Raw genomic sequence first — 24465 nt, forward strand, 5'->3', positions numbered from 1 at the left:
CCCCGATGAGGTTCTATCGTGAATAAAGAAAATGTCATATCCCAAGTCCAATAATGTTATTTTAATAAATTATATTCCACCATTGAGGCACAGCTGCCCACTGACCTCATGCTGCCTGTCAGTGGGCAGTGAGTGACTGACAAAGGTTCGAAGTGCCTATGGTGCTCTCCAAAGAATAACATGCTGATATTTCCAAAGTGCATCCCCTGCCTGATGCAATGTGAAATCTCCATTTCCAATATGATCCCAGCGTGCTACGGCCTAATTAGACTCAACGATGTTCTGAAGCTACACATCAAGATTAAGGCTGCCTGCTGATTATCTGCTTTGTGAACTTTCACCGGCTTTCACAGGGAGCATATTAATGCCATTTGCCTCAGATGGCCATATATTCAGATGACAAAGATGGTAAGAATTTTGAATGTTGTCCCGTAGAACAAATACTTGTAATACAAGCTCAGGTGTTAGTGATATTGGTATGAGAATTTGACTTGAATGAATATTATTAGGATATGGGCATGACAGTGTTGTGCTTCTGTTCATCTGTAGATGTGTGGGTGGAGAATGTCACACGTGTGTGTGTGTGTGCACTTGGGTATTGTGTTTTGATGTGTGGTTTTGTGTATATATGCATAGTTTTGCATGTATTTATTATGTTACATATTAGACCAGTAGTAATGGGAATTCACTAGGACCATACATTTGATAAAACAATAATTTTTATTATTAATATCATAACACTTCTTACTTAACTCTAAACATAACTCTAAACTTAACTTCACTATGTACACTATGTAGTGTGTGTTAACACCCAAACAATTACAGTTTAAGCTTGATTTGAGAGAAGATTTTAAAGTTCAGTCTCAGAAAGCCTTTGTGTTGAAACTGTCTTTACTGCTGTTCACAAGTGATTATGGAGTAAATGTCAGGGAGCAGATTTCTTAAATTGTTGCTCAAAAGCAAAAATGAAGTACCTTGAAACATCAAGTCATCAGACCTCTTTAAGACTCACAGATTTCTTTGTAGAGTTGTTTTCAGACCAATGCTTCTTCATACAAGCTCTCTTGTATGAAGATTTTGGAATCTGTATTTCACACGATGAATCTCTTTTCCAAAGAGACAGTGAAGTGGCTATTTTCTTCCACGATGATAACCATCTAAAATTCTATTTTTCTTTCTTAATCAAAGGTGACCATTTCCATGGTCACTGTGAGACTGCCCCTTTCATCTTAAAGAGACAGTCAGAAGTAGTCTTCCTCCTTCAAAAACCACTTTGATCAGGAGTAACCTGTAACCTTTTCTGGCGACTGTATCTTCAATCCGGTCTTCACCACAGGATGGTCAACTTCTGGTTTTAAAATGCCTCCAGCTAACATTCATTGAGTTCTTTATGGAGAACAGTCATAGGACTTTTATAACTGTTTACGGTTTTGAATTAGCAGTCACCCAATCTTTTTAAGCAAACAAGCTTCCAGCAGAACAATGGTTCAACTTTTAAAATGGTTTCTGCATGCAAAGGTCTGTGGTGTCTGCAAATGTTCCCTTGTCCACCCAAAAACCATATATAATTCTATAACTTAACTTTAACGATTAATCTTAGCACAAATCCATGACAATGTGTGTGAGTGTTCATTTATGTTTCTGTGCGGGATGTGTGTGTGTTAGATAATTACATGTGCTTTTAGAGCCATCAGCACAACAACAGCAGCGCCTACGCATGTCAGCCCATCATGTGCAAGGGCATTCCATGCTCGATTTGGCTTGGCCAGTAATCTTTGGACACACTCCACCCAATCTAAAAGAGACTGATGGTGTTGAAGTCTTCATGAATAATGATGGATGAACGACATTTGCTTTAAGTTCACACAGCAGAGAGGGTCCCTGATTCTCTTTGAATGCCTTGGACCAAGCCGCTTGAGTCCGTGTGACAAATATATACAAAAGTCATCCAGATTAAGAAATTCAGGCACAGGCAAACTCTGCAATCAGAAGGCATTTTAGCCAGGTACTAACCCACTGTGACAATTATTATTGGAAGGGACAACAATCTTACTCCACAAGATTCAGAAGGCCCTGAGCCTTGTTTCAACTTTACTGATTTTTTTTATCTCTCTGTATTGCACAGTCAGTTTGTTTATGTCTTTTTTTTAATGTAATTTTTTTTAAATCTTATTTGTTTACATGTATACATATCTTCTTGAATACAATTTATTTTGCACTACCAATAAGTGGTAATTCTGCCCCGCCCACAGGAAAAAGAATCTCAGAGTTGTGCGTGATGTCATGTATGCACTCTGACAATAAATATGAAATTTATTGCCTGTCCTACTGCTATTCGACTTGCCAAAATGCATTACCTTGCGTTTGTCAGAATTAAGTTGCCTGTAATTGGGAAGTTGATTTGATGGATCAGGGGAGCATTTCTCAGAGAACTTCAGTAAAGTGTGTTCTGACAGGCAGAGACCCAATGCACTATTCCTAATAAAGAAGAACCACCTCCTCACTCAGAGGCAGGCAGCTCAATGAAGTAATGGCATTTAAAAATAAATTGTAAATCGAGCCTTCATAAACAAAGGTATATTTTGTGTGGAGGTAGTGACTGTGGCTGGGAGCCGTTGTCTTCACGAGAGCAGTGATGAGAAGATATGGATTTGTGTGGAGCTCAACATCTCTCAGAATCAGATGCCCAAACGACTGCCAATATTTCGGCAAATACAGCTGTCTCACACGGCACAGCAAGGTCCCATCACCCGCAAGGGTCAGCTCCTCTAATTTCACTTGAAGGGGAGATGTTGTCTGGGACCCTTGGAATACTGCATTGTCAAGTGCTGAAGAGATAGATGAACCATTTGAACAGACAGCCAGAATGTAATTGTAATTCAATCTAAGGGATCACTTCTCTGTCAAAGCAGAGCTCTTTCATTAGTGTTTGAAGATGTCAGCCCAAATCACGTCAGATGGGGAAGAATAAAAACGGAGGCATGAAGGCTCCCACTCTTGGTAAACAATGCCTGCGGACATCTTTTTGAAATTTAAGATAGGAGAAGTAACTTGTCATATCCCAAGTCCATCATCACCTTGATTCTTTGGACATTTGAGAAGGTATTGTAATTTATGTCAAGGCAGTTGCAATTGTATGAACAATTTTTTTTCAATTAAGCTCCCCTTTAACTAAAAGTATAGATATGTCTGAACTTCAAAACAAATTAATGTAGGAGGAAACAAAATTAATCGCAAGTGCTTTTGTACACTGCTCCCTCTATTTCAATGACTGAACTGAGGTGATAGTTCTTGCATCACAATATTTAAACTGTAAGGTATCCCTCCACCTGCTTTAGCCTTGCACCAGAGAAAGATCCATCAGTTCACGTGGAGGATTATGGATATAATGAACAAGGGTTCACAGTATCATCTGCCTTCTGCTGACAATTACAGCGGTATTCTTGTCTCTCAGCCAGAATCCTGACTTCCGACCCCAGGTGTGGAGGTAGTGACTGTGGCTGGGGGCCGCTGTCTTCACGAGAGCAGTGATAAGAAGATATGGATTTGTGTGGAGCTCAACATCTCTCAAAGCATCTCTCAGAATCAGATGCCCAAACGACTGCCGATATTTCGGCAAATACAGCTGTCTCACATGGCACAGCAAGGTCCCATCACCCGCAAGGCTGGGCTGAACGATGAAGCTGGGGTCCCACATGCTCTCTCAGGTGGAGATAAGAACTTCCAATGGTAAAAGGGCGTCTTTATCAGGGGCCAATATTTATTCGTCATTTTATATCACTCGGTATATAAAATCATGATGAACCCTTTTCCCAAGGGTTACACAATTCCAAGGCACAAGCTTCTGGTGAGAGGGACCGAAAGGTGATTTTTTTTTTACTCATTGAATCGTCCATATCGGGAATGAGCTGTCAGAGGAAGCAAGAGAGGTGAGTACTATTGCAATGCAGGTGCTTCCCCACTTACGATGGTCCGACTTGTGGTTTTTCCAAGTTACAATGGTTTGAATCTGTACTTTTATTTGTGAATTCCAATCTGTTCCTGCACTTGCAGTATACGGTTCGCTCCTCTCTCGTGATGGTGGGCAATGGCAACATCACACAAGAGTATCATACAACGTACTCAACCACACGCGCAGTCTCTGCAGCGATTACACAAGTGAGTGAACCTGTCACTTTAGCGTCCCCAGCATCCTCAACATCCAGCAATTAATTTTAGTTCAATGCTTCAAACATTCTTCATGCCCAGTGTGCTTTTAGCTGTGTACATTAATGATTTATTCAGTGTGGAATAAAGGAATTCAAAATTTAACTATTAAAAAATGGTAGGTGTGATATTCTTTTTCTACTTACGATGGGTTTGCCAGAATGTAACCCCATCGTAAGTTGGGGAGCACCTGTATTCAAAAGTCATTTGGACAGGTGTATGAATAGGAAGGGTTTGAAAGGGTTATGGTTACGTACAGGCAAATAGGATGAGCCCAGAATGCCATCTTGGAAGTTGGGCGAAGGGGAGTGTTCTGTGCTGTTTGGCACTATGACTTATGACTCTAAGATTATCGTAATGCTCTATACGAGAGGTTGCTCTGTTTTCCACCTTGCAACAATATACTGGATGTCATGAGGACATGGTGCACTTAAGTGGGAAGGCCCTTCAGATCAATAATATGCTGACACTGCTTCAGACCATAAGTGGAAAATATTACACTTGCATGGTGCTAAACTATGACTGAAGAAGGATCGGTGTCTCAGGAGGTAGGATAGAAAAGGCAAAGGGTAAGGGGTGTGACAGCAGTCAGTGGTGTCAGTCAATAGACGAAGGTCTTTGGTCAAACCTGTTTTGCCTTTGTGTTTTATGACAGCCATCCTGAAACAAAATTCTGAACATGCATTTGAACTGTTCAAATTTAGTCTGAGAAGTATTGACAGTAAGTGTTCTGCAAAGCAGGAACCTGGCTTGTTGGCATCAGGTGAGGAGTTCTGTTGTGCAGGAGAAATAGATACAAGGCTGGTCAAAATTGTTTTTTTTTTGTAATCGCTCTTTGTTCCTTCCTTCACTCTTCAACAGAAATGTCAGATGGAGTCTCATCACCTCCATTATACATTCATCATTCTAGTAAATCATCCAATCTGAATAGACTAAAGCAATTGCAAGTGAATCTATTATTAAAGTATCTGAGTGATTAGTTCTACGTACTATGAATTAGAGTGATTGAAAAGGTCTCGTCACAGCTGAGCCCTACACTGACTTTGCATGCCATGTCATCAGTGATTGAGACTGAAGTCAACCTGACCAACTTGCCCACCCTTCACTCAGAGTGGCTCTGGAAAAGCAGGCCACCTATGGCCAACTTTACAATCCTTGCAGAGCTCCCAAGCTTTGAATTAAAAGCGGTACTGACTTTATTTGTGTGGAATCCACGGAGGAAATTAAAGTTGCAGTTCATTTAAAGCGGCCAATGGTGAATTAAGGAGAGAAATTCATGGAAACCCTTAACAAGTCAGGCAGCATTTGTGGAGAAACACTAATGTTTCACCTCAATGATCAATCATAAGATTAGGAAGAGGTAGAAAACGAGCACATTTTTATCTTTTCTAATTTCTGATGGAGTGATTGTACCGAAACATTAATTCTTCTTCCAGCATGGGTTCATATGGTGACAAACAACATGAACACAAGGAGGAGGAATCAAAACCTGACCCCTATCTCCCCCCATCCACACTCTCTCAGTGACTCAATGCAGTGAGCGAAAGGAAGGCCCAGGGCTAACTATCCCTGCTAGGACATTCTGAAACTTGCTGGTAATTTTACCCCTGGATTCTCCCTTCAGTTTAGCAAATGCAAACAACCATATTTTGTTCAACAGCACAGACGGTTATTTTGATTCATTTCTTAGCATATCGGGGTGACCAAGCATACAGTCTTGATGAATGGCACTCAAGCAATTGCATCTTGACATTGAACTCAATTGCTTTAATGCAATGGAACAGGATCTACCAAAATAAAATATGACCAGTTTGAGAGCTAATGATTCAAATATTGTGTAACCTTCATTGAAATTAGGGCTACTAATCATTTTTTTTGTAGTTTATGTTAAATATTTTGCACTGGAGATGACTAAGCTGTTTACAAAGCTGATTGTTCTATCAGTGCTGGTCTCGAAGCATTCATGATGGATATGGTTACCCATTTATTACCAGGGCAAGAAATAAACAGCTTTAAGTCCAAAGTCAGAAAAGGTGTGAAGTAAAATCATTGTGTTGTGGCACGTGCATACATTTGTAGCGGTGAACCGGCTCTGCGGAGCAACCGCGGCAAAGATTGTGTTATGGGTCCTTCTCTTCTGGTACAGACTGAGTTTCGGGATGTAAATAGCGGGCTCCAGAGGGCCTAAAAGGTTGCAGCGCAAAACTCGAAGTAAACTTAATGAGCTCTCAGTTCTTCTCGCTACACTACAGTGTTATGTTATGTCTGAGCAGAAAGCCCTGCAATAGGTAGTAGAAACAGCCCAGGACATCACAGGCAAAACCTTCTCCACCATCGAGAACATCTACAGGGAATGCTGCAGTCGGAGAGCAGCAGCAATCATCAAGGATCCACACCATCCAGCACACGCTCTGTTCTCATTGCTACCATCAGGAAAAAGGTATAGGTGCCACAAGACTCGCACCACCAGGTTCAGGAACAGCTGGTACTCCTTAAACAAACTCAATCAGAGACTCATTTAAAGACTTACTTTACTGAATTTTTTTTTCTGGATTGAACAATCATTTTTTTTAACGTTTCTTTCTTTGTTTAAATTTCTCACTTTTGTTGACAAATCTTGCTTATTGAGTACAGTTTACAGTGACTGGCAAGTAGAAATTCTGCCTGGGCCACAGGAAAAAGAATCTCAGGGTTGTATGTGATGTCATATATGTACTCTGACAATAAATTTAACTTTGAACACTTGACTGACATTAGGTAGAGTGGTATTGAAAAAACTCTTTCACAAAAGTTTCTTTGATAATCCATGGATTATTATAGAACTTGAATCGTGTGCAATTGATGAAAAGCATCGTTACTTCTGTTCATCAAAACTTTTGCTGACTGTCAAAAATTTCCTGCTGTCAGGCATCACAATAGTGTGTTCAGCTTCACTGTCAGCTGTCACAGAATAGCAGGAGGGTTTACTCACTTATTTCTCAATGCAATGTGATTTTCTACTCAGAAAAAGACTATGATTACTTGTGATTTTTTAGACATGCAGCTCGGTAACAGGCCTCTTCAGCCTACAAGTTTGTGCCACCCATTTTACCAGCACCCCCTGGTATGTTTCGAGCAGTGGGAGGAAACTGGAGCCCCTGAGGAAAGCCCATACAGACATGGGGAGAATGTAAAGAAAAGCGCGTGATTCGAACCCCGTAGTCCAGATCGCAGGCGACGTAAAGGCATTATGCCAACCGAACCAACGTACTTACCTCTGTCCCTTGTGACTTTATGAACATCCTATGCTCCAGGGAGAAAAGTAGCAGCCTATCCAACCTCTCCTCCCGCCAGTCCTCGTAACACACTTGTTCGTTGTTTCTGCACTTTTTCCAGATTAATGATATCCTTCCACTTGTTGAGCAACCAATGGTTGTGGTTTCACCAATGCCTTGTACAGTTGTCATCTGACCTTCCTGCTCCTGTACTTGATTTTCTGACTGATAAAGGCGAGCATGCTAAATGGCTTCTTCATCACCCTATCGAGAGGTGTCATCATCTTCATGGACCCATGTATCCCTAACTCTACAACACTCTCCTGCACATTATCATTTATGTTTTTTTTACACAGCCGTTGCATTCAAGGGAATTATTCCCAATTTCCTAGAACTCCATCTGTGTAAAACAACCTTTTTCTTTCCACTAACATCCTGCTTTAAGTATTCCCTGTGCCATAGGTGCTCTGTGATTAGTAAGGGATTGCTTAAGGTGGGAAGAAAAAGTTTGAAAACCACTCTTTTAATTGTACCTCATTGACTCATTATGTGCACCGTTTCATAACCCCAAAGGAAATGGGCCAATGACAATTTTCCTCAAGCCAAATATTTTGGTATCAGTGATTCTCAATCTTCCTCTGTGCTCTGTGATGAGTAAGGGATTGCTTAAGGTGGTATGTGAATGGAAAGAAAAAGTTTGAAAACTACTGATATGGACAGTTACACAAGCTAAATAAGACATTCTGTTTAACATACATAAATAGTAAATCATATCCGTGATTCATATTCTAAATAGTATACACCTTTTTTAGAAGAAAAATATAGTAGGTAGGGTAAATTATGTTAAATTTTGCATTATTAGAGTAATTGGTAGGGTACTCCATTTGTTCAAATCTTCAACAATTTTATTAAGAAAAGGCAAATAGTTTAATTTATATAGAATTGTTAAGTCATTATCAACCCGAATACCTAAATATTTAATGATAGCATCTGGCCACCTAAATTTAGTAACCATTGTACAATTAATATAATCACCCCTAACAAGGCATAATATTACTTTTCCCTCCATTAATTTTGTTCAGAAATTTCCCCATATTCTTCCAATCTTGCATGTAATTAAGACAAAGAATTTATGGAATCAGTTCAATAAATCAAAACATCATCAGAAAATAAATTAATTTTATATTCCTCTTGATTAACCTTTATACATTAGAATTTTGTTTTATAAGATCCATTAAGAGTTCTATCGCTAAAATAAACAAGGCTGGTGAAAAAGGGGGACCTTGGTGACTCAGTCTAGTTAATGGAAAAGAAGAAGGAATTTGTCCATTAGTCACCGGCCTTGCAGAAGGATTTTTATTCATGGTTTTATCCCAATTTATAAATGTCAACCCAAAGCCAAACTTTTCTAATACTTTAAACAAAAAAAATCCCATTCTAATCTATCAAAAGTCTTCTCTGCATCCAAAGCTACTGCCACACTTGTATCACCCTTTTTTGGAACTAAATGAATTAAGCTATTCAACCTTGCAACATTATCTGCAGATTGTTGTTTTTTGATAATTCCTGTTTGTTCCAAATTTGGTAAATATTTAGCTAATCTATTTACTAAAATGTTTGTAACATTTTATAATGATATTGATGCCAGATTTAACTAATCCTTTTTCTTTGGTATAACTGTAATTGTTGCAGTTGAAAAAGACTGATAAAGGAAAATTCTGGTAAGGAATGAGATTCTGCTGCTTCATACCATAAAAGGAGGTATTAAAAGATCCTTAAAATTCTTTTTAAAACTCAGCCGTAAAACCATCCTCCTCTGGAGACTTACCATTTTGTAATGAACTTAGTGCTTCACTGACATCTCTTTCCTTTCTGTAAAAGGAGCATCTAAATCCCTTTGATTTCGATATTTCAAACTAGGTAAATTTATGAGCGATTTTTAAAATTCTTAATTTTAACTTAATTTCTACTCGACTCAGATTTATATAAATTAGAATAAAAACCTTTAAATTAATCATTAACTTGGGATTTATAAGTAATGGTCCACGGGCTATTTCTAATAGAATTAATTATTCTAGAAGTTTGTTTTATTTTTAACTGCCAAGCAAAAATCTTATGGGCCCTTTCTCCTAATTCATAATACCTCTGTTTAGTTCTCCATTCTATAAGTCTAGGTTGTATTGTAATAAAGTTTTTTCTTTATTAATTTCTTTCTTTTCTCATCTGAAACCTTTCTCTGTAAATCCTTCTCCAAATCCTCTATTTCTGTTTCTGACTGATCAACCTCTTTCATATACTCTCTTAACTTTTTACCTGGCCCCTCAAGTATGCTTTTATTTGCATTCTAAACAGGAAATTTATTAACTGAATCAGAGTTTATTTCTAAAAATTCTTGAATTTTCTTTCTTATAAAATCACAAAAATCCTTCCTCTTCATCAGTGTAGAATTAAGTCTCCGTCTATAAATCAATTGCTTCCTCTCATGTCCCAAACTTGTCATTAAAAGTGGTGAATGATCAGATAAAATTCTAGCTTGATAAACACTTTCATAACTCTTCCTTGAAAATGTGCCAAAATCAAAAATAGGTTTATGCTAGAGTAAGATTCATGACCATGTGAATGTCTCTTTTTAATTTCTCATGTTCCTTCTCTGTGAAATGAGCTTGGAGACTCATTGTTAAAAAATTACCATACAAATGATTTGATTACATATTTTGGTTGGCTTGGATTATAATATAGTTTAGCCTGGAAACAATACTTAAATGCAATTTTTTAAATAGTTTTAACATACATTAATATATTTTTGAGGCCTCTGCGGATTGTGAGGCCCTAAACTGTAGTTTGTTTAGCTTATGCCCAAGTCCGGCACTGGCAAAAGGCCATTTTGGCCTATGAGTCCATGCTGTCAAATTTGCACCCAATTAGCCAACACCCCTGGTATGTTTAAAACGGTGGGAAGAAACTGGAACCCCTGGGGAAAACCCATGCAGACACAGGGAGAATGTACAAACTACTTACAGACAGCATTGAATTCGAACCCTGGTCCTGATTGCTGGCGCTGTAAAGGCGTTGTGTAGCCACTCTGCCAACCGTGGGTTTGATGGGTAGCATGGATATGATGGGCTAAAGGGCCTGCTTCTGTGCTGTATGACTTGATGGCTCGGAGGATAAGTGGGGCTAGAAAAGTGGATCAGAGCGAAGCAGCAGGCAGTGAATGGTATAGTTTTACTTCAAAGACAGAAAATCTTTCATGGCTTTTTTAATCAATCTCAACATCAATCTATTTGATTGAGAACTAAAAATTGTGTGAAATACAGATTTAACTGTGGCAAATACAAAATGTTAAGGATGTTATCACACTGAAAGAAAAGGCAACCCAATTTCTATATGTCACTGATAGGACAGATGGTTGTGAATATTTTGGGAAACAGCAAAGAATGAAACAAAAAGATTTTAATTCAGAAAATGAATTATGAGCATAAACTGCAAGATCCATGTGAAACAAACAAATTTTTTTTTTCAGCTTGCATTTCCAGGCATTTACTTATGATGGGGCTTCGTGTGACAGGAAATGGTGATGTGGACGGTTTTCTAGGAATGGAAGTCCCCTCCGGTAACACAAGGTTTCTTGTAATGGTTTAAAAAAAAAAGTTCAGGAGGCAGAGAAACTTAAAAGTTATTGCCACTGGAGAACAGTACTCAGTAAACTAATGGGATGTCAAGTCCCTGTCCTTGGAAGATGAATACAGAGACAAGGAATACATCAGTTGTCCTCTTCCAGTTGCTGGAAAGGTTGTTGCAGAAGGGCTCATTCACTCTTGATACACATAAGGAGGTGCAGAGAAACCTCAGATGAGTTAGCCTGATGCTTTTTTTTTTGGGAATTGTTGGAATTCATGATTACAGAATGTGGAAAATGATGAGAAACATGCAATAGAAGTGAAACATACTTAAGTTTATTAGATAACCAATGTTTCAGGTGTGAGCCCTTTCACAAGGAATGAGCAAAATGTGGACAGGCTGTTTGATATGCTGATGTTCTCCAACATTGTGGTTTTTACTTCAATCACTGTGTCAGTTCGCGCAACGACGTTACAGCACCAATGATCGGGACCGGGGTTCGAATCCGGTGCTGTCTGTAAGGAGTTGTACATTCTCTCCGTGTCTGCGTTGGTTTTCCCCAAGGGCTCCGGTTTCCTCCCCCCCCACCCCGTTCAAAACGTACCGGGGGTGTAGGTTAATGGGTGTGATTGGGCCAGAATGGCCTATTACCAGGCTGTATGTCTAAATTTAATTTTTTTTTAATTTAAATTTACACAAGGGAAAAGTTCACACATTCTCCTATATTCTCAATAAATGAAAGGTAGCTTCTTAATTTTATTCCCAGTTCAGAGTTGCAGTAATTCTCTTCACAAACATCCAATCTAGCAATTTGCAGGCAGTTTAAAGACTAAAGTCAATTTATCCTGCAGGATCCCTACAACTTTTTGGAGGGAGCCCGCAGTGTAAATCGTACCGGAAAAATTCATTGACGGTCATTCACTCAACTGCTCGTCCCACCCCTGGGACTGTTATACTCAGGAACTTGCAGTGGAAAAAGGCACCCAATGTGAACGACCACACAGGCAATAATTATGTTAATTTTTTCTGCGATTTTCCTGATATTGCCATCTAAACCATACATCCTCTTCTCGACACCAGAATACCCAGTCTTTCTTTGTCCTTAGGGTTCTATCCAACTCCAAGGGAGTCAAGTGAATGAGTTCACAGCAAACCCTGAGGAACCAGGCAAACACCTGTTTGAGATTGCCCCAGGTAAGAACGACAAACTTGCTGCTCTCTTTCTCTGAATGGAGTTGAAGGTCTTTTAATGTATGCTTTATGTTGAAGTGTTCTGTTCCTGTCATTATTTTAAATGTGACATTCAGCTCATTTTGTGATCAGTGAACCATCTTTTAAGCATGATCTTGTTGCCGATATAATATTAGCATATGGTATTGTTAATCCAGACTGCAAGGGAAGTTTTGACACAATGAACAAATTTGATTTATTTTGCTCATTGAGCATGTACTTTGAATAATGACTTATTCACAGATGCTTACAGATATTATCATGCCAGAAGTTCTTTTATTTCTCATTTTTCTCACATCACATGCTTTTTTTGGTCAGACTGTAGGCACATAATATGCTCCCATATTTATTCCAAATTAATTCTGCCCACCAGCAAAGGTTTGAAAATTCCTCTAAAATGTTGTGTCAATCTTAAGCATCTTCTTTTCTCCAACTGTTTAGGAGGATTAGCCTTGCTGCAACAATCCTGTGTTCAAGACATTGCACAGTTAGACCCCTGATATCCAGGGATTGGTAGATGCCGGATAAGTGAATTTGCTGGTTGCTCAAGATTGTGTGTTGCATGATTGGTGAGCTGACCACTAGAGGGCGAGTTATGTGAGTGACATGCTCAACAGGTCTGAGAGGCAACAAGTCTAGAACAGATTGATTGTAACAACACTTTATTTTTGGCACCAATTTTAAACTTTTATATTTTTTGTCTGTTTCTTCTCTATGAATTTATTGAGTCTGCCAGTTTCCGGATAGAGGAATTTTACTGTATAATCAACTATGACCGTTGAAATCAACTCCATCTGAACCAAAATTCAGAGGTGGGGTTTAAATGTGTATAACTTACTCAAATACTCATTGAGTGGGTGAAAATAAGGTCACACCTCCATCCAACGTATCTTTAGATCAAATGCCTTCAAGCTGAAGGAGGCTTGGAGATGAATGTAAATGGCTGAGAATTTCAGTGATGATCTGCTTCATTTGAAAGCTGCCAGCTGTGTGTGTGAACAAATGATGTGTTGTGCTTGTTAAGTGATGTGCATCATCAATCAAACCAACTGCATGGTAATAATTCCAGCATGTTAATACGTTTAATAGAGATGTGGAAATGAAATGTATCTTTCGGTAAGAGAACTGAAATAATCAAATTCTGGTTGTCCACTTGATTGACTGAGGGTCGAATGTCTTCCATGAGAGGTGGTCCCAGGTAGCTGCACCCATTTCCTTTCGGTGATCTGTTCCAAGGGTGTCATCTCTGCCCAAATGGTGCACTCATTGAGGTCGCATTTGTTTGTCATGTTATATCTTGCACAGCGAAAATAGTTTTTCTGCATGCAAACTAACAGGTTATCTCTAACAGCTGTGTAAAGAGCTGTGTAAAGTATCTAGGGCAGTGGTTCTTTCCACTCATATATCACTTTAAGTAATCCCTCTGCCATAGGTGCTCTGTGATGAGTAAGGGATTGCTTAAAGTGGTTTGTGGATGGAAAGAACAAGGTTTTAAAATCACTGTTTTAATCGTCCCTAATGGACTCGTTATGTGCATGGTTTCATAACTCCAAAGCAAATGGGCCAATAACAATTTTTCTCAAGCAAAATATTTCAGTAACAATTGGGTCTAGAGCAGTGATTCTCAACCTTACCTTCCCACCCACATCCCACCTTAAGCAATCCCTTACTAATCACAGAGCACCGATGGCATAGGGATTACTTAAAGTGGGATGTGAGTGGAAGGAATAAGGTTAAGATTGGTGACTGCAGATTCAGCACTTTCCTTTCTTCGCCCGACTTTCACCACAACCTCTTGGCACATTTCTCACACAGAAAAAGACATCTCAAGCCATGTATGAGCAGGAACTCATCTCAGATCACCTTGCTTTGAGGAGGAGATACAGCAATCTATTAGAATTGAAAACTGTGAAATCTGAGGCATGTGGGATGGAAACGATTGAGCTGAATGTTCTTAGGGACAGTCATAAGGCCTTTTTATAGTGAGGGGGAAGTGAATGTAAAGGTGGATATTCTCATCGCCTCACTTACCAAGGGGGGTGGTCCACTCGGAGGTGGAGCAAGGTCGTTCTACCTCCTCCTTGAAGGCAATGCAGCTGTAAGCGGCTGCGAAGGGGGTGGGCTAATGGCGTCGCGATGGTGCCATGAGCCCACGACCTAGGAGGAGCATGTGGGTCACCAGCCTTCCATTGTGTGGTTCCACCAACCTTGTGTCCATCTTCACCTGTCTCTGCCTCTTCTGCTCTCCTTCAGGAACTAGAGAGGGTGTTCGGACAACCAGTGTAACAGGTTCATGAGGAAAAATCAAAGATCACTGAACAATGGAGCAGTGAGAAGATGCCCCAAACAGATTAAAAACGGCCATATGATTTGAGTCCTCAAATCCGGTCTGATCACGACAGTCCATATTTTGGGATTTTTCTGGATTCTCAGGCAGTACTTTTAAAATTCAAATTTAAGGATGAATAAACATATAAAATACAAAGTACCAAAAAAAAACCAAATAAATCTTTATTTGATCATTTCTGTGACTTCTGGGGCACTTACACATGAGCACTGAAGCCCGTTAAATTTTAAAAAGTTTGAGAGTTTTCGAGGTCCAGATTCTCGGGCATCTGGATTACTGGACTATTTCTGCTTAAGAAGTTCAAGGACTATACAGTATAATTTTAGAATTAAATTTTAGATATTCAGGAGAAAAATAAAACTTGTTTCTCAAATGAGGGGAGTTTGTTGAGAACTGAATGTGCCATTAACATTTTTCTATAATGTAATTGATGCTTTAGGCTCTGTCTTTGATTTACCATTTTATTTTCTACTCTGATCCCAAACCTCTCTCTATGCATTGAAACATAGATGCATTTTCCCAGCTTTCTCAATTTGCAAATATTCAATGGAGAGAGAAAGCAAACGGCTGCCAGAACCCAGCAGGATGAGCTGCATCTGTGTAGGGGAGGGTCTGCAGAAAGAGGGCAGTAGAGGCAGGTTCATTAAATATATTTAAGAGGGAATTAGATCTATTTCTTCAGTATAAGGGTATTAAAGGTTACGGAGAGAAGGCGGGGACGGGGTACTGAACTTTAAGATCAGCCATGATCGCGTTGAATGGCGGAGCAGGCTCGAATGACCTTCTCCTGCTCCTATCTTCTATGTTTCTATGAACTGCACGTTTACCCCCAAAATAATCATTTTGCAGAAAATGAATGCATTACAAAATAAATATGGATATTGATGAGTCAGTTTTAGCATTCAAGCCCGCAGCGTTCAGCTAGACAAGAGGAACATTGAGAATCACTGCTCTAGACCCAATTGTTACTGAAATATTTTGCTTGAGAAAAATTGTCATTGGCCTATTTGCTTTGGAGTTATGAAACCGTGCACACAACATGTCAATGAGGTACGATTAAAACTTATACTTTCCACCCACATCCCACCTTAAGCAATCCCTTACTAATCACAGAGGGACTGCTTAAAGTGGGATGCGAGTGGAAAGAAAAGGTTTGAGAACCCCTGCGCCCCTAATGAGAGGGATGCACTGGAGAGCAACATCACAATAAAGAGCTTTAAAAGCATGCAGGCAATGACCACCCACCCCACCCTACTCTGGAGATTCTCGAGACGCTTGGATCTGGAGAGAGAAAGCAAATGGCTGCCGGAACCCAGCAGGATGAGCTGCATCTGTGTCGGGGAGGGTCTGCAGAAAGATATAGACGGGTTAAGGGTCCGGCAGGCGCAGTATGATGTTTGTAAATGATTATGATTTACATGGCAGGCAATTGCAGCCTGCTGCATTGCAGAAGGATTTGCGAGTGCTACATTCAGGGACTCTTACTTGTTGTACTTTATTGTTTTTTTTTCCCACCCCTCTCTGATTTGCACAATTGGTTTGTTTACATTTATCTGTTTATTTGTGTATGTTGTGTCCAGTTTTTTGCACCACCAATTCTGCCTCGCCCACAGGAAGAAAAGAATCTCGTGGTGGTCTGTGATGTCATTTATTTACTCTGACAATAAATCTGGAACCTTGATGTAGGCTGTTGTAAAGAAGGCAAGTAGGGTGGGGTGAGTGGTCATTGCCTGCATGCTTTTAAAGCTCTTTATCGTGATGTTCCTCTCCAGTACACCCCTCTCATTAGGGGCGCAGGGTTCTCAACCCTTTTCTTTCCACTTGCGTCCCACTTTAAGCAGTCCCTCTGTGATTAATAAGGGATTGCTTAAGGTGGGATGTGGGTGGAAAGTAAAAGTTTTAATCGTACCTCATTGACGTGTTGTGTGCACGGTTTCATAACTCCAAAGCAAATGGGCCAATGACAATTTTTCTCAAGCAAAATATTTCAGTAACAATTAGGTCTAGAGCAGTGATTCTCAATCTTCCCTTCCCACTTACATCCCACTTTAAGCAATCTCTTACTAATCACAGAGCACTGATGGCATAGGGATTACTTAAAGTGGGAAGTGAATGGAAGGAATAAGGTTGAGAACCATTGTGTTAAAGCATTTGGCAAAACACTTTCTGTTCATCAAGAAAATCTTCACACAGCTGTTGTTATGGAACTGAGCACAGAGGGTAAAATCTCTTAAAACTGATTAACTAAGGAGCACTCTCCATAAAAAGGAAGACTCCTCAATGTTCTTCTCACACAAGATTTCACACATTGGCCTTCATTAAATGGTGATGAGCAAGAACATCTGTAGATCTCTAATTGCCCACCCTGTTCACATTAAGTTTGTTTTTGAGATCATGTTCACCACTTCAGATAGCAATAACTACTGAAATCAATTGGGTGTTTTATGAAACAGAATAACCTTGTGACGTCTGGCTGAATGGAATCCCCCTTCTTGGATATTCTGACTCAATTATCACTTTAACATGTTAGCCGACTTGCGACTTTTTCACCCTGAAGTGCTGTGTTATGTGCACAGTGTTAATCCAGAATATTATTCCCAACACTCAGCCATTTATTACGACGTTGCTCCTTATATTTGACAAAGATCCACTCAGAGAGATAGCTGGAGAATCTCAGCTTCTTACAAAATGATGTACATATATATACAAGAAATTCTGCAGTTGGCCTGATTGTTGTAAATGCCCGAGAAACTCAGCAGGTCCCACAGGAGGCAAAGGTAGATAACCAATGTTTTGGGCCTGGGCTCTTGGTCAAGGTATGAGCGAAAGGCAGACAGGTGCATGTATGAAAAGGTGAGAGGAGGAGGGAAGGAAGGGGGAGAAGGGCAGGCCGGCTGCCAAGAGGTCAAAGGTGAACGTGGATAGGAGGTTCATAGCTCAGTAAATGCAGAGTTAGAGGAAAGGTGGTGGAGGGATAGGGAAAGAAAGAGAAAGGTCTTCTTTGGCTTGGCTTCGCGGACGAAGATTTAAGGAGGGGGTAAAAGTCCACGTCAGCTGCAGGCTCGTTTGTGGCTGACAAGTCCGATGCGGGACAGGCAGACACGGTTGCAGCGGCTGCAGGGGAAAATTGGTTGGTTGGGGTTGGGTGTTGGGTTTTTCCTCCTTTGCCTTTTGTCAGTGAGGTGAGCTCTGCGGTCTTCTTCAAAGGAGGTTGCTGCCCACCAAACTGTGAGGCGCCAAGATGCACGGTTTGAGGCGATATCAGCCTACTGGCGGTGGTCAATGTGGCAGGCACCAAGAGATTTCTTTAGGCAGTCCTTGTACCTTTTCTTTGGTGCACCTCTGTCACGGTGGCCAGTGGAGAGCTCGCCATATAACACGATCTTGGGAAGGCGATGGTCCTTCATTCTGGAGATGTGACCCATCCAGCGCAGCTGGATCTTCAGCAGGTCAAAGGTGAACGTGGATAGGAGGTTCGTAGCTCAGTAAATGCAGAGTTAGAGGAAAGGTGGTGGAGGGATAGGGAAAGAAAGAGAAAGGTAGACCTTGAGGAAAGGACAAATGGGGATAGGGATGGGTGGGGGGGATGCTGCCCTGTGTTTCTTGTATTGGGAGTAATGTAACGTGGCAATTGTTCATATTTCTTGCTTTCAGTGGTCATTATCAGCTACTCAGGATGGTATCCTCTGCTTTCCAAATCATTCTGAGTCCATTAATAGCACTTGTGTCTTCTGAACACCCCATCCATCAGCAATGTTCCAGCATAATTTAATTTAATTGGATAAAAATAAGGAAACATTCAAACTACTAATATAAAGTCGAGAAAGGCAGCGAATGCAGTGGGGTCCTTCCGATGCCAGAGATGAGCGGTATCTCCTCTTCTTGGGCTCTCTTGTCAGATCGAGGTAGGATCGCTTCCACTCTGGTTTCATGGGATCTGAGGTGGTTTTATGAGGCACTGAGTGGAGTGGAAACTCAATACTCTTCCACAGAAGGGAAGAAGGTGGATGGTTGGAATTAGAGGTGGTCTTCCACTGCTCATTCCAGGCTTCTGTGCAGTCCTGATGCGTTGACTGTCAGCTCTCGATATCATTCCGAAAGCTCCCCCTCCAGCCTGGGTGCTCATGGTAAGCCAGAGGTAGACGATCAGGTGATCATTGGGGGATCAGAGATGGAGAGGGTGAGCACATTTAGGTTCTTGGGAGTCACTATCTTGGAGGATCTTTCCTGGACCCAACACACTAATGGCGTCTTGAAGAAAGCACGTCTACTTCCTCAGGAGTTTGCGGAGGTTTGGCATGACACCTGAAACCTTGAAAAATTTCTACAGAGGTGTGGTGGCAAGTGTGCATCACAGTCTGATATGGGGACACCAATGCCCCTGAGCATAAAGCCCTCCAAACCGTCGTGGACCCAGCCCAGGACATCACTGGCAAAACCCTCCCCACTATTGTGTACATCTACAGAGAAAGCTGCCATTTTGAAAAGCAGCAGCACCACCCAGCACAATCTCTGTTTTCGCTGCTGCCATCAGGAAAGAGGTACCGGTGCCACAAGACTCACCCCACCAGGTTCAGGAACAGCTGCTCCCCCTCCACCATCAGACTCCTCAATGACAAGCGCAATCAGGGTCTCATTTAAGGACTCTTACTTGTGCACTTTATTGATTTTCTTTGTTCTCTCTGTATTGCACAGTCAGTTTGTTTACATTCATTATCTGTTAGCAATCTTTATTTGTTTATATGCGTATGCTGTGTACCATTTATTTTTTACACTACCAATTAGTGGTAATTCTGCCGCACCCACCGGAAAAAGGAATCTCAGGATTGTATGTGATGTCATGTATGGGCATAAATAAATCTGGTCCAGAGATTCCGAGGGACTTGTGGTAAATTTCCTCAATAGGACTTTGATCACATCTTTCAACTTTTTCCACCATTTGCATGGTAGTTTCTTGCCATAAGAGAATTTGAATAGAGCGTCCTTTTCCAGGAGTCTGCTGTCGAGGGAACAGGTGAAAACAATGTCCTACGAGGCAAGTGGCAGAAGCAGTGAGGTTTAAATTTCCAGATAATTGTTATTCTCTTCCTCAAATCTTCAAAATCTGTCACTGTAAAATTCTCTAGTCCTCTTGGTCTAAGGACCTCTATAAGGTTCTTCGATTACTTCAGGTGTGTTAGAACCATAGAACAATTACACCACCTTGGCCCCTCTAGTCTGTGCCGGACCATTTTTTTTAATCCAAGCCATACTGACCTGCACACCGCCCATTGTCCTCCATACCTCTCCCATCCATGTACCTGTCCAAATTCTTCTTAAATGTTAATTGAGCCTGCATTTATCACTTCAGCTCATTCCACTCCCACCAATCTCAGTGCGAAGAAGTTCCCCTTAAACATTTCCCCTTTCACCATGTCCTCGGGTTTGTATCTCACCTCCCCTCAGTGGAAGAAGCCTATCTACATTTACTCTGTCTACCCCCTCATCATTTTAAATATTTCTGTCAAATCTCCCCTCATTCCTCTATGCTGCTAGTTGTGTTCTTTCCAAGGATGCAGATCTGTTCCACCTTCGTTGGTGTATACATCTCGCAGGTTTGGCAATGCGTGGAGTCAGTAACAATTCAAAGCACCAGATGTTAGATAACAATTCCCTGTACAAAATCCTGTCTCCAATCAGCAGAAAGAAGGAGTCTAAAGAAGTCTGTCTGGTACTCTTTCTGCTGATAAAATGAAAGATGAATTTACTTGGCCTTATTTCAAAAAATCGAAGCTTTGCAAAAATGTTAAGACTTATCTTAAAATCATGTCATGTTTTCGGCTTGGCTCAGAGGGAAGAAATCTTCATATTCAAGTGCATGTGCCACAATGGGCATAAACTGAAATGACAATTGTCTCTTGGAAGCAAATGTGCAGTTTGAAACTAGTTATTCTGCCACCTGGCTGTATGGACTCGAGTTTGTCTTTCCCTGGTGTGAATGTAAGAAGGGGCTGTGGCAGGGATCTCTATCATTATGAAATGCTTCAAGCATATGGTGATTAAATGCATCAAAGCACACCTCCCAGAGACGCTGGACCCATTTCACCAGAAGAAAACACTCCACAGACAATTTTTAATTTCTTTTATTTAATTTTTTTTTAATTTGGACATACAGCACAGGCCATTTCGGCCCATGATTCTGTCCTGCCCAATTAATCTACAACCCCAGTACATTTGGAATGGTGAGGGGGAAAGAAACCAGAGCCCCTGGGGAAAACCCACGCAGGTATGGTGAGTATGTATAAATTCCAGCACAGGATTTGAAACCCAGTCACGATCGCTGACACTATAACAGTTTGCGCCAACCGTGCTGCCCCTTGTTTATAGCCTTGTTCCTTCACTCCATCCTGACCCACCAGAAGGTTGATGCCTCATATGCCAGGATCATTGACCAGCTCAATACGATCATTCCCCAGAGGCTGGTGGAGAAGCTGTCCTTGCTGGGACTCAACTCCCCTCTCTGTAACTGGATTCTCGTCTTCATAATGGAAGTACCACGTTCTGACCATGTTGGTAGCAGAACATCAACCACCATCACACTGGACGCTGGCTCACCTCAGGGTTGTGTGTTCACCTCCTCCTGTTCATTACCCTGACCCATGACTCCATCGCCAGATCCAGGTCTAATAGTGTCATCGTTTATAGTAGTTGGCCTCATCAGCAACAATGATGAGTTGTTGTACAGAGAAGAGGTGGAAAATCTCGTAATATGGTGCGAGATTAACAACCTGAGCCTCAACAAGGACGTGATCGTGGACTTCAGGAGGACCAGGAACAACCACCCTCCACTGCACATCAACAACTGTGGAGCAGAGAGGATGGAGAGCACCAAGTTCCTTGAAGTTCACTTAACTAGTGACCTATCATGGACACATCATCTCCTCGCTTGTCAGAGTCAACAGCTTCTGCCCTTCCTGAGAAACTGAAGTGGTCAAGGCTACTGGGCACCATTATGTCAGCCTTCCACAGGAACTCTATCAAGATTGTCCTGGCTGGCTGCATCACAAGTGGTATGGTTGCTGCAGAGAAATAGATCAGAAGTCAATGCACAGGGCCATAAAAATGGCACAGAGGATTACTGGAGTCTCCCTCTGCTCATCAATGTAATCTATCAGGATTGTCATTTAAAGAGAGTGCACAAAGTCATTGAGAACCCCTTCCATCTTGCACACAGCATCTTTCAGCTGCGCTTGCCGGGAAGACATGCAGGAGTATCAGAGCCATCGCCACCAGGCTGAGGAACAGCTTCTTCCCACTGGCAGAATGCTGAACCAACAAAGGAACTGCTCACACTAACCATCTGAGACCCTCATTTTCATGATGCAATATTTATTTGTTTTTAAGAATATTTATCCTGCATATGTATTGTTTGTAAGTGTTATGTTTTGTGTGTCTTTGTAAGTGTTATATCTAGTTGTGCGTTTGCATGTTTTGCACTGGGGACCAGAAAATGCCGTTTTGTTGAGTTGTATTTGTGCAATCAGGTGACAATAAACTTGACTTGGATTGATCAAGGCATTCAAACCATGGAGAGCCTCCCATTCAAAGAAGTTCTCTGCATCTTTAGAATGAAGTGGAACCCTTCAGGAATCAAATTTCCTACATCAAGCTGAGTTGCATGCATGACCACATCATCGGCAGATCAATGGGAGACCAACATTGCAGACAATTCACTGGAACAGAAGCCAGCTTTCTGGGCTATTGATATGGACACAGGAGTTCAAATTCCACCGAAGCAGCTGGGGATTTGAATTGAAATAATTAAATAAATCTGGGATTTATAATAATAATAATCTCAGAGCTACAGGCTTATTGTGAGAAACACATTTGTTTCAGGTAAGGAAACTTCTCTTTATCCCTTCATTCCCCTGTATGGAAAAATCTACCCAACCTTGTCTTAAATATATTTACTGAGATCACCTCCACTGCTTCATTGGGTAGCAAATTCCACAGATTCACCGCCCTCTGGGAAAAGCAATTCCTCCTCATCTCTGTCCTAAATCTACAACCCTGGATCTTGTCCCCTCATTCTAGTCTCCCCTCCAATGGGAACAACTTGCCTATCTCTATCTTATCTATGCCTTTCATAATTTTATGCTTCTATTAGATCACCTCTTATTCTAAATTCAAGCAAGTACAACTCCAGACAATGAAGGGCTCAAGTTAAATAAAGGCACTGTTGGGCTTGCTGAATTTCTCCAGCATTTGTGTGTTTTTTCACCCCAGACGACTCGATCTTTCCTCATAGGCTAACCCCTCCTCTTTGAAATCAAACTGGTGAACCTCCCCTGGATCACCTACAAAGCCAATATGCTCTTCCTCGGGTAAGGTGACCAGAACTGCATGCAATACTCCAGATACAGCCTCACCAGTACCTTGTATCAAATATATAGACTATAAGCCTTGACAATATGCTGATAACCCATTGTTTTGAACCATTTCAGACCCCGTGAAAACATTCCCATTGTATTGTTGCATTCAAATTAGCCCCAGTGAAGGTCCAAAGAAGTGGAGGCCATGGGATCCAAGACAAATTGGAAACTTGGAGACCAAGTTGATGGTGAAGGGTAGATTATGTGATTAGAAACCATTTGCCAGCAGTTCACCATGGAGATCAGTGCGTGACACCTTTGTAGTTTGTTAGATACGTTATTGGATGTGAATGTCAGGGTTATGTTTAGCAAGTTGTAGACAGCAAGAATTTGTTTCCTGAACACTTTGGGTATATTTTACGGATTTTGGATTGCTGATCGGGAAAATCACCTTAAAATTTTCCTATGAAGTATTGTTTTTTTTAGATAGAACCTATTTTTGTGATTTCTTATATATTGGCCACAAATCAAGCTGCTTTGGTCAGCCTGGGCCTGCACTCAGTGTAGATGCTATGCAAATGCTACCTTGGGCCTGGGCATGTTTAGTCAGGATAGATGCAGACAGGCTATAAAAGCAGCTCACATATGCAGATGCTATTGTGTTACTTTGATATAGATTGATATAGATTGAATGCACATTGATGCACATGTTCTTCTGGCAATCGCACAGTGAGCGTACTTAACAAAAGCATTGATTGTGTTCAGGAAGATTTAATACAACAGCAATGTCTTGTCAGTGTCACGCCATCTGCGATAAATTCCATACATTTGTGGCTTACGGCTCAAGGGCATTGCATGAGTGTACTTATTAAGAAAGCTTGTGAGCTCTACTTTGGTTGTAAAATTGATAACCAAGACAAACCCTGGGGGTTCTTCACATTTGTTGCGCAACATGTGCACTCACCCCGAGAGCTTGGCTCAGAGGTACTCAGAATTAAAGATGCTAAATTCGATAAAAGTTCATTTAACACTTCTCCAACTTCCTACATGATGCAGAAAATCTGAAATTATCTTTGTGTTCATCTTGAAGTTGACTATCATAAATCCCAGTTTATTTTCCAGAAGCAAATCTTCTGGAAAAAAATTTGAGGTCCAGTGTAATGAGAACAGTCTTAAGCCACCGAATGATCAGCTGCTCGATAAAATTTTATCTTGATAAATGTGAGATGATGAATTTTGGGAGGGGATGTTCAATAAGAGCAGGGCATACAATATAGGGCACAAGGGAGTGATGAAAAGCCAAGGGACTTTGGAGGACATCGAAAGATCCCTGAAAGTAGCAACACAGTAGTAGTAGCAGATTAAGGTGGTTAGGAAAGCAGACAGGATGCTGGTCTCCATTAGTCTAACAATAAAGCCAGGCTCTTTCTGAAAACATTTAGGCATACAACTTGTT

At 40.9% G+C, this 24465-nt stretch overlaps 1 protein-coding gene across 3 annotated transcripts in view; it reads left to right on the plus strand.

The window, feature by feature from the left end:
• The window catches only part of LOC138736327 (rho GTPase-activating protein 22-like), a 345123-nt gene that overhangs the window by 41953 nt on the left and 278705 nt on the right, over positions 1–24465 (plus strand). For all 3 annotated transcript variants that reach the window (XM_069885644.1, XM_069885649.1, XM_069885650.1), the window contains one exon: positions 12188–12275. In XM_069885644.1, the coding sequence (XP_069741745.1) occupies positions 12188–12275 (88 nt within the window). The remainder of the gene's footprint in view (positions 1–12187; positions 12276–24465) is intronic.

The sequence above is a fragment of the Narcine bancroftii genome, chromosome 6 (genome assembly GCF_036971445.1).
Source record: "Narcine bancroftii isolate sNarBan1 chromosome 6, sNarBan1.hap1, whole genome shotgun sequence".
Lineage (NCBI taxonomy): Eukaryota > Metazoa > Chordata > Chondrichthyes > Torpediniformes > Narcinidae > Narcine > Narcine bancroftii.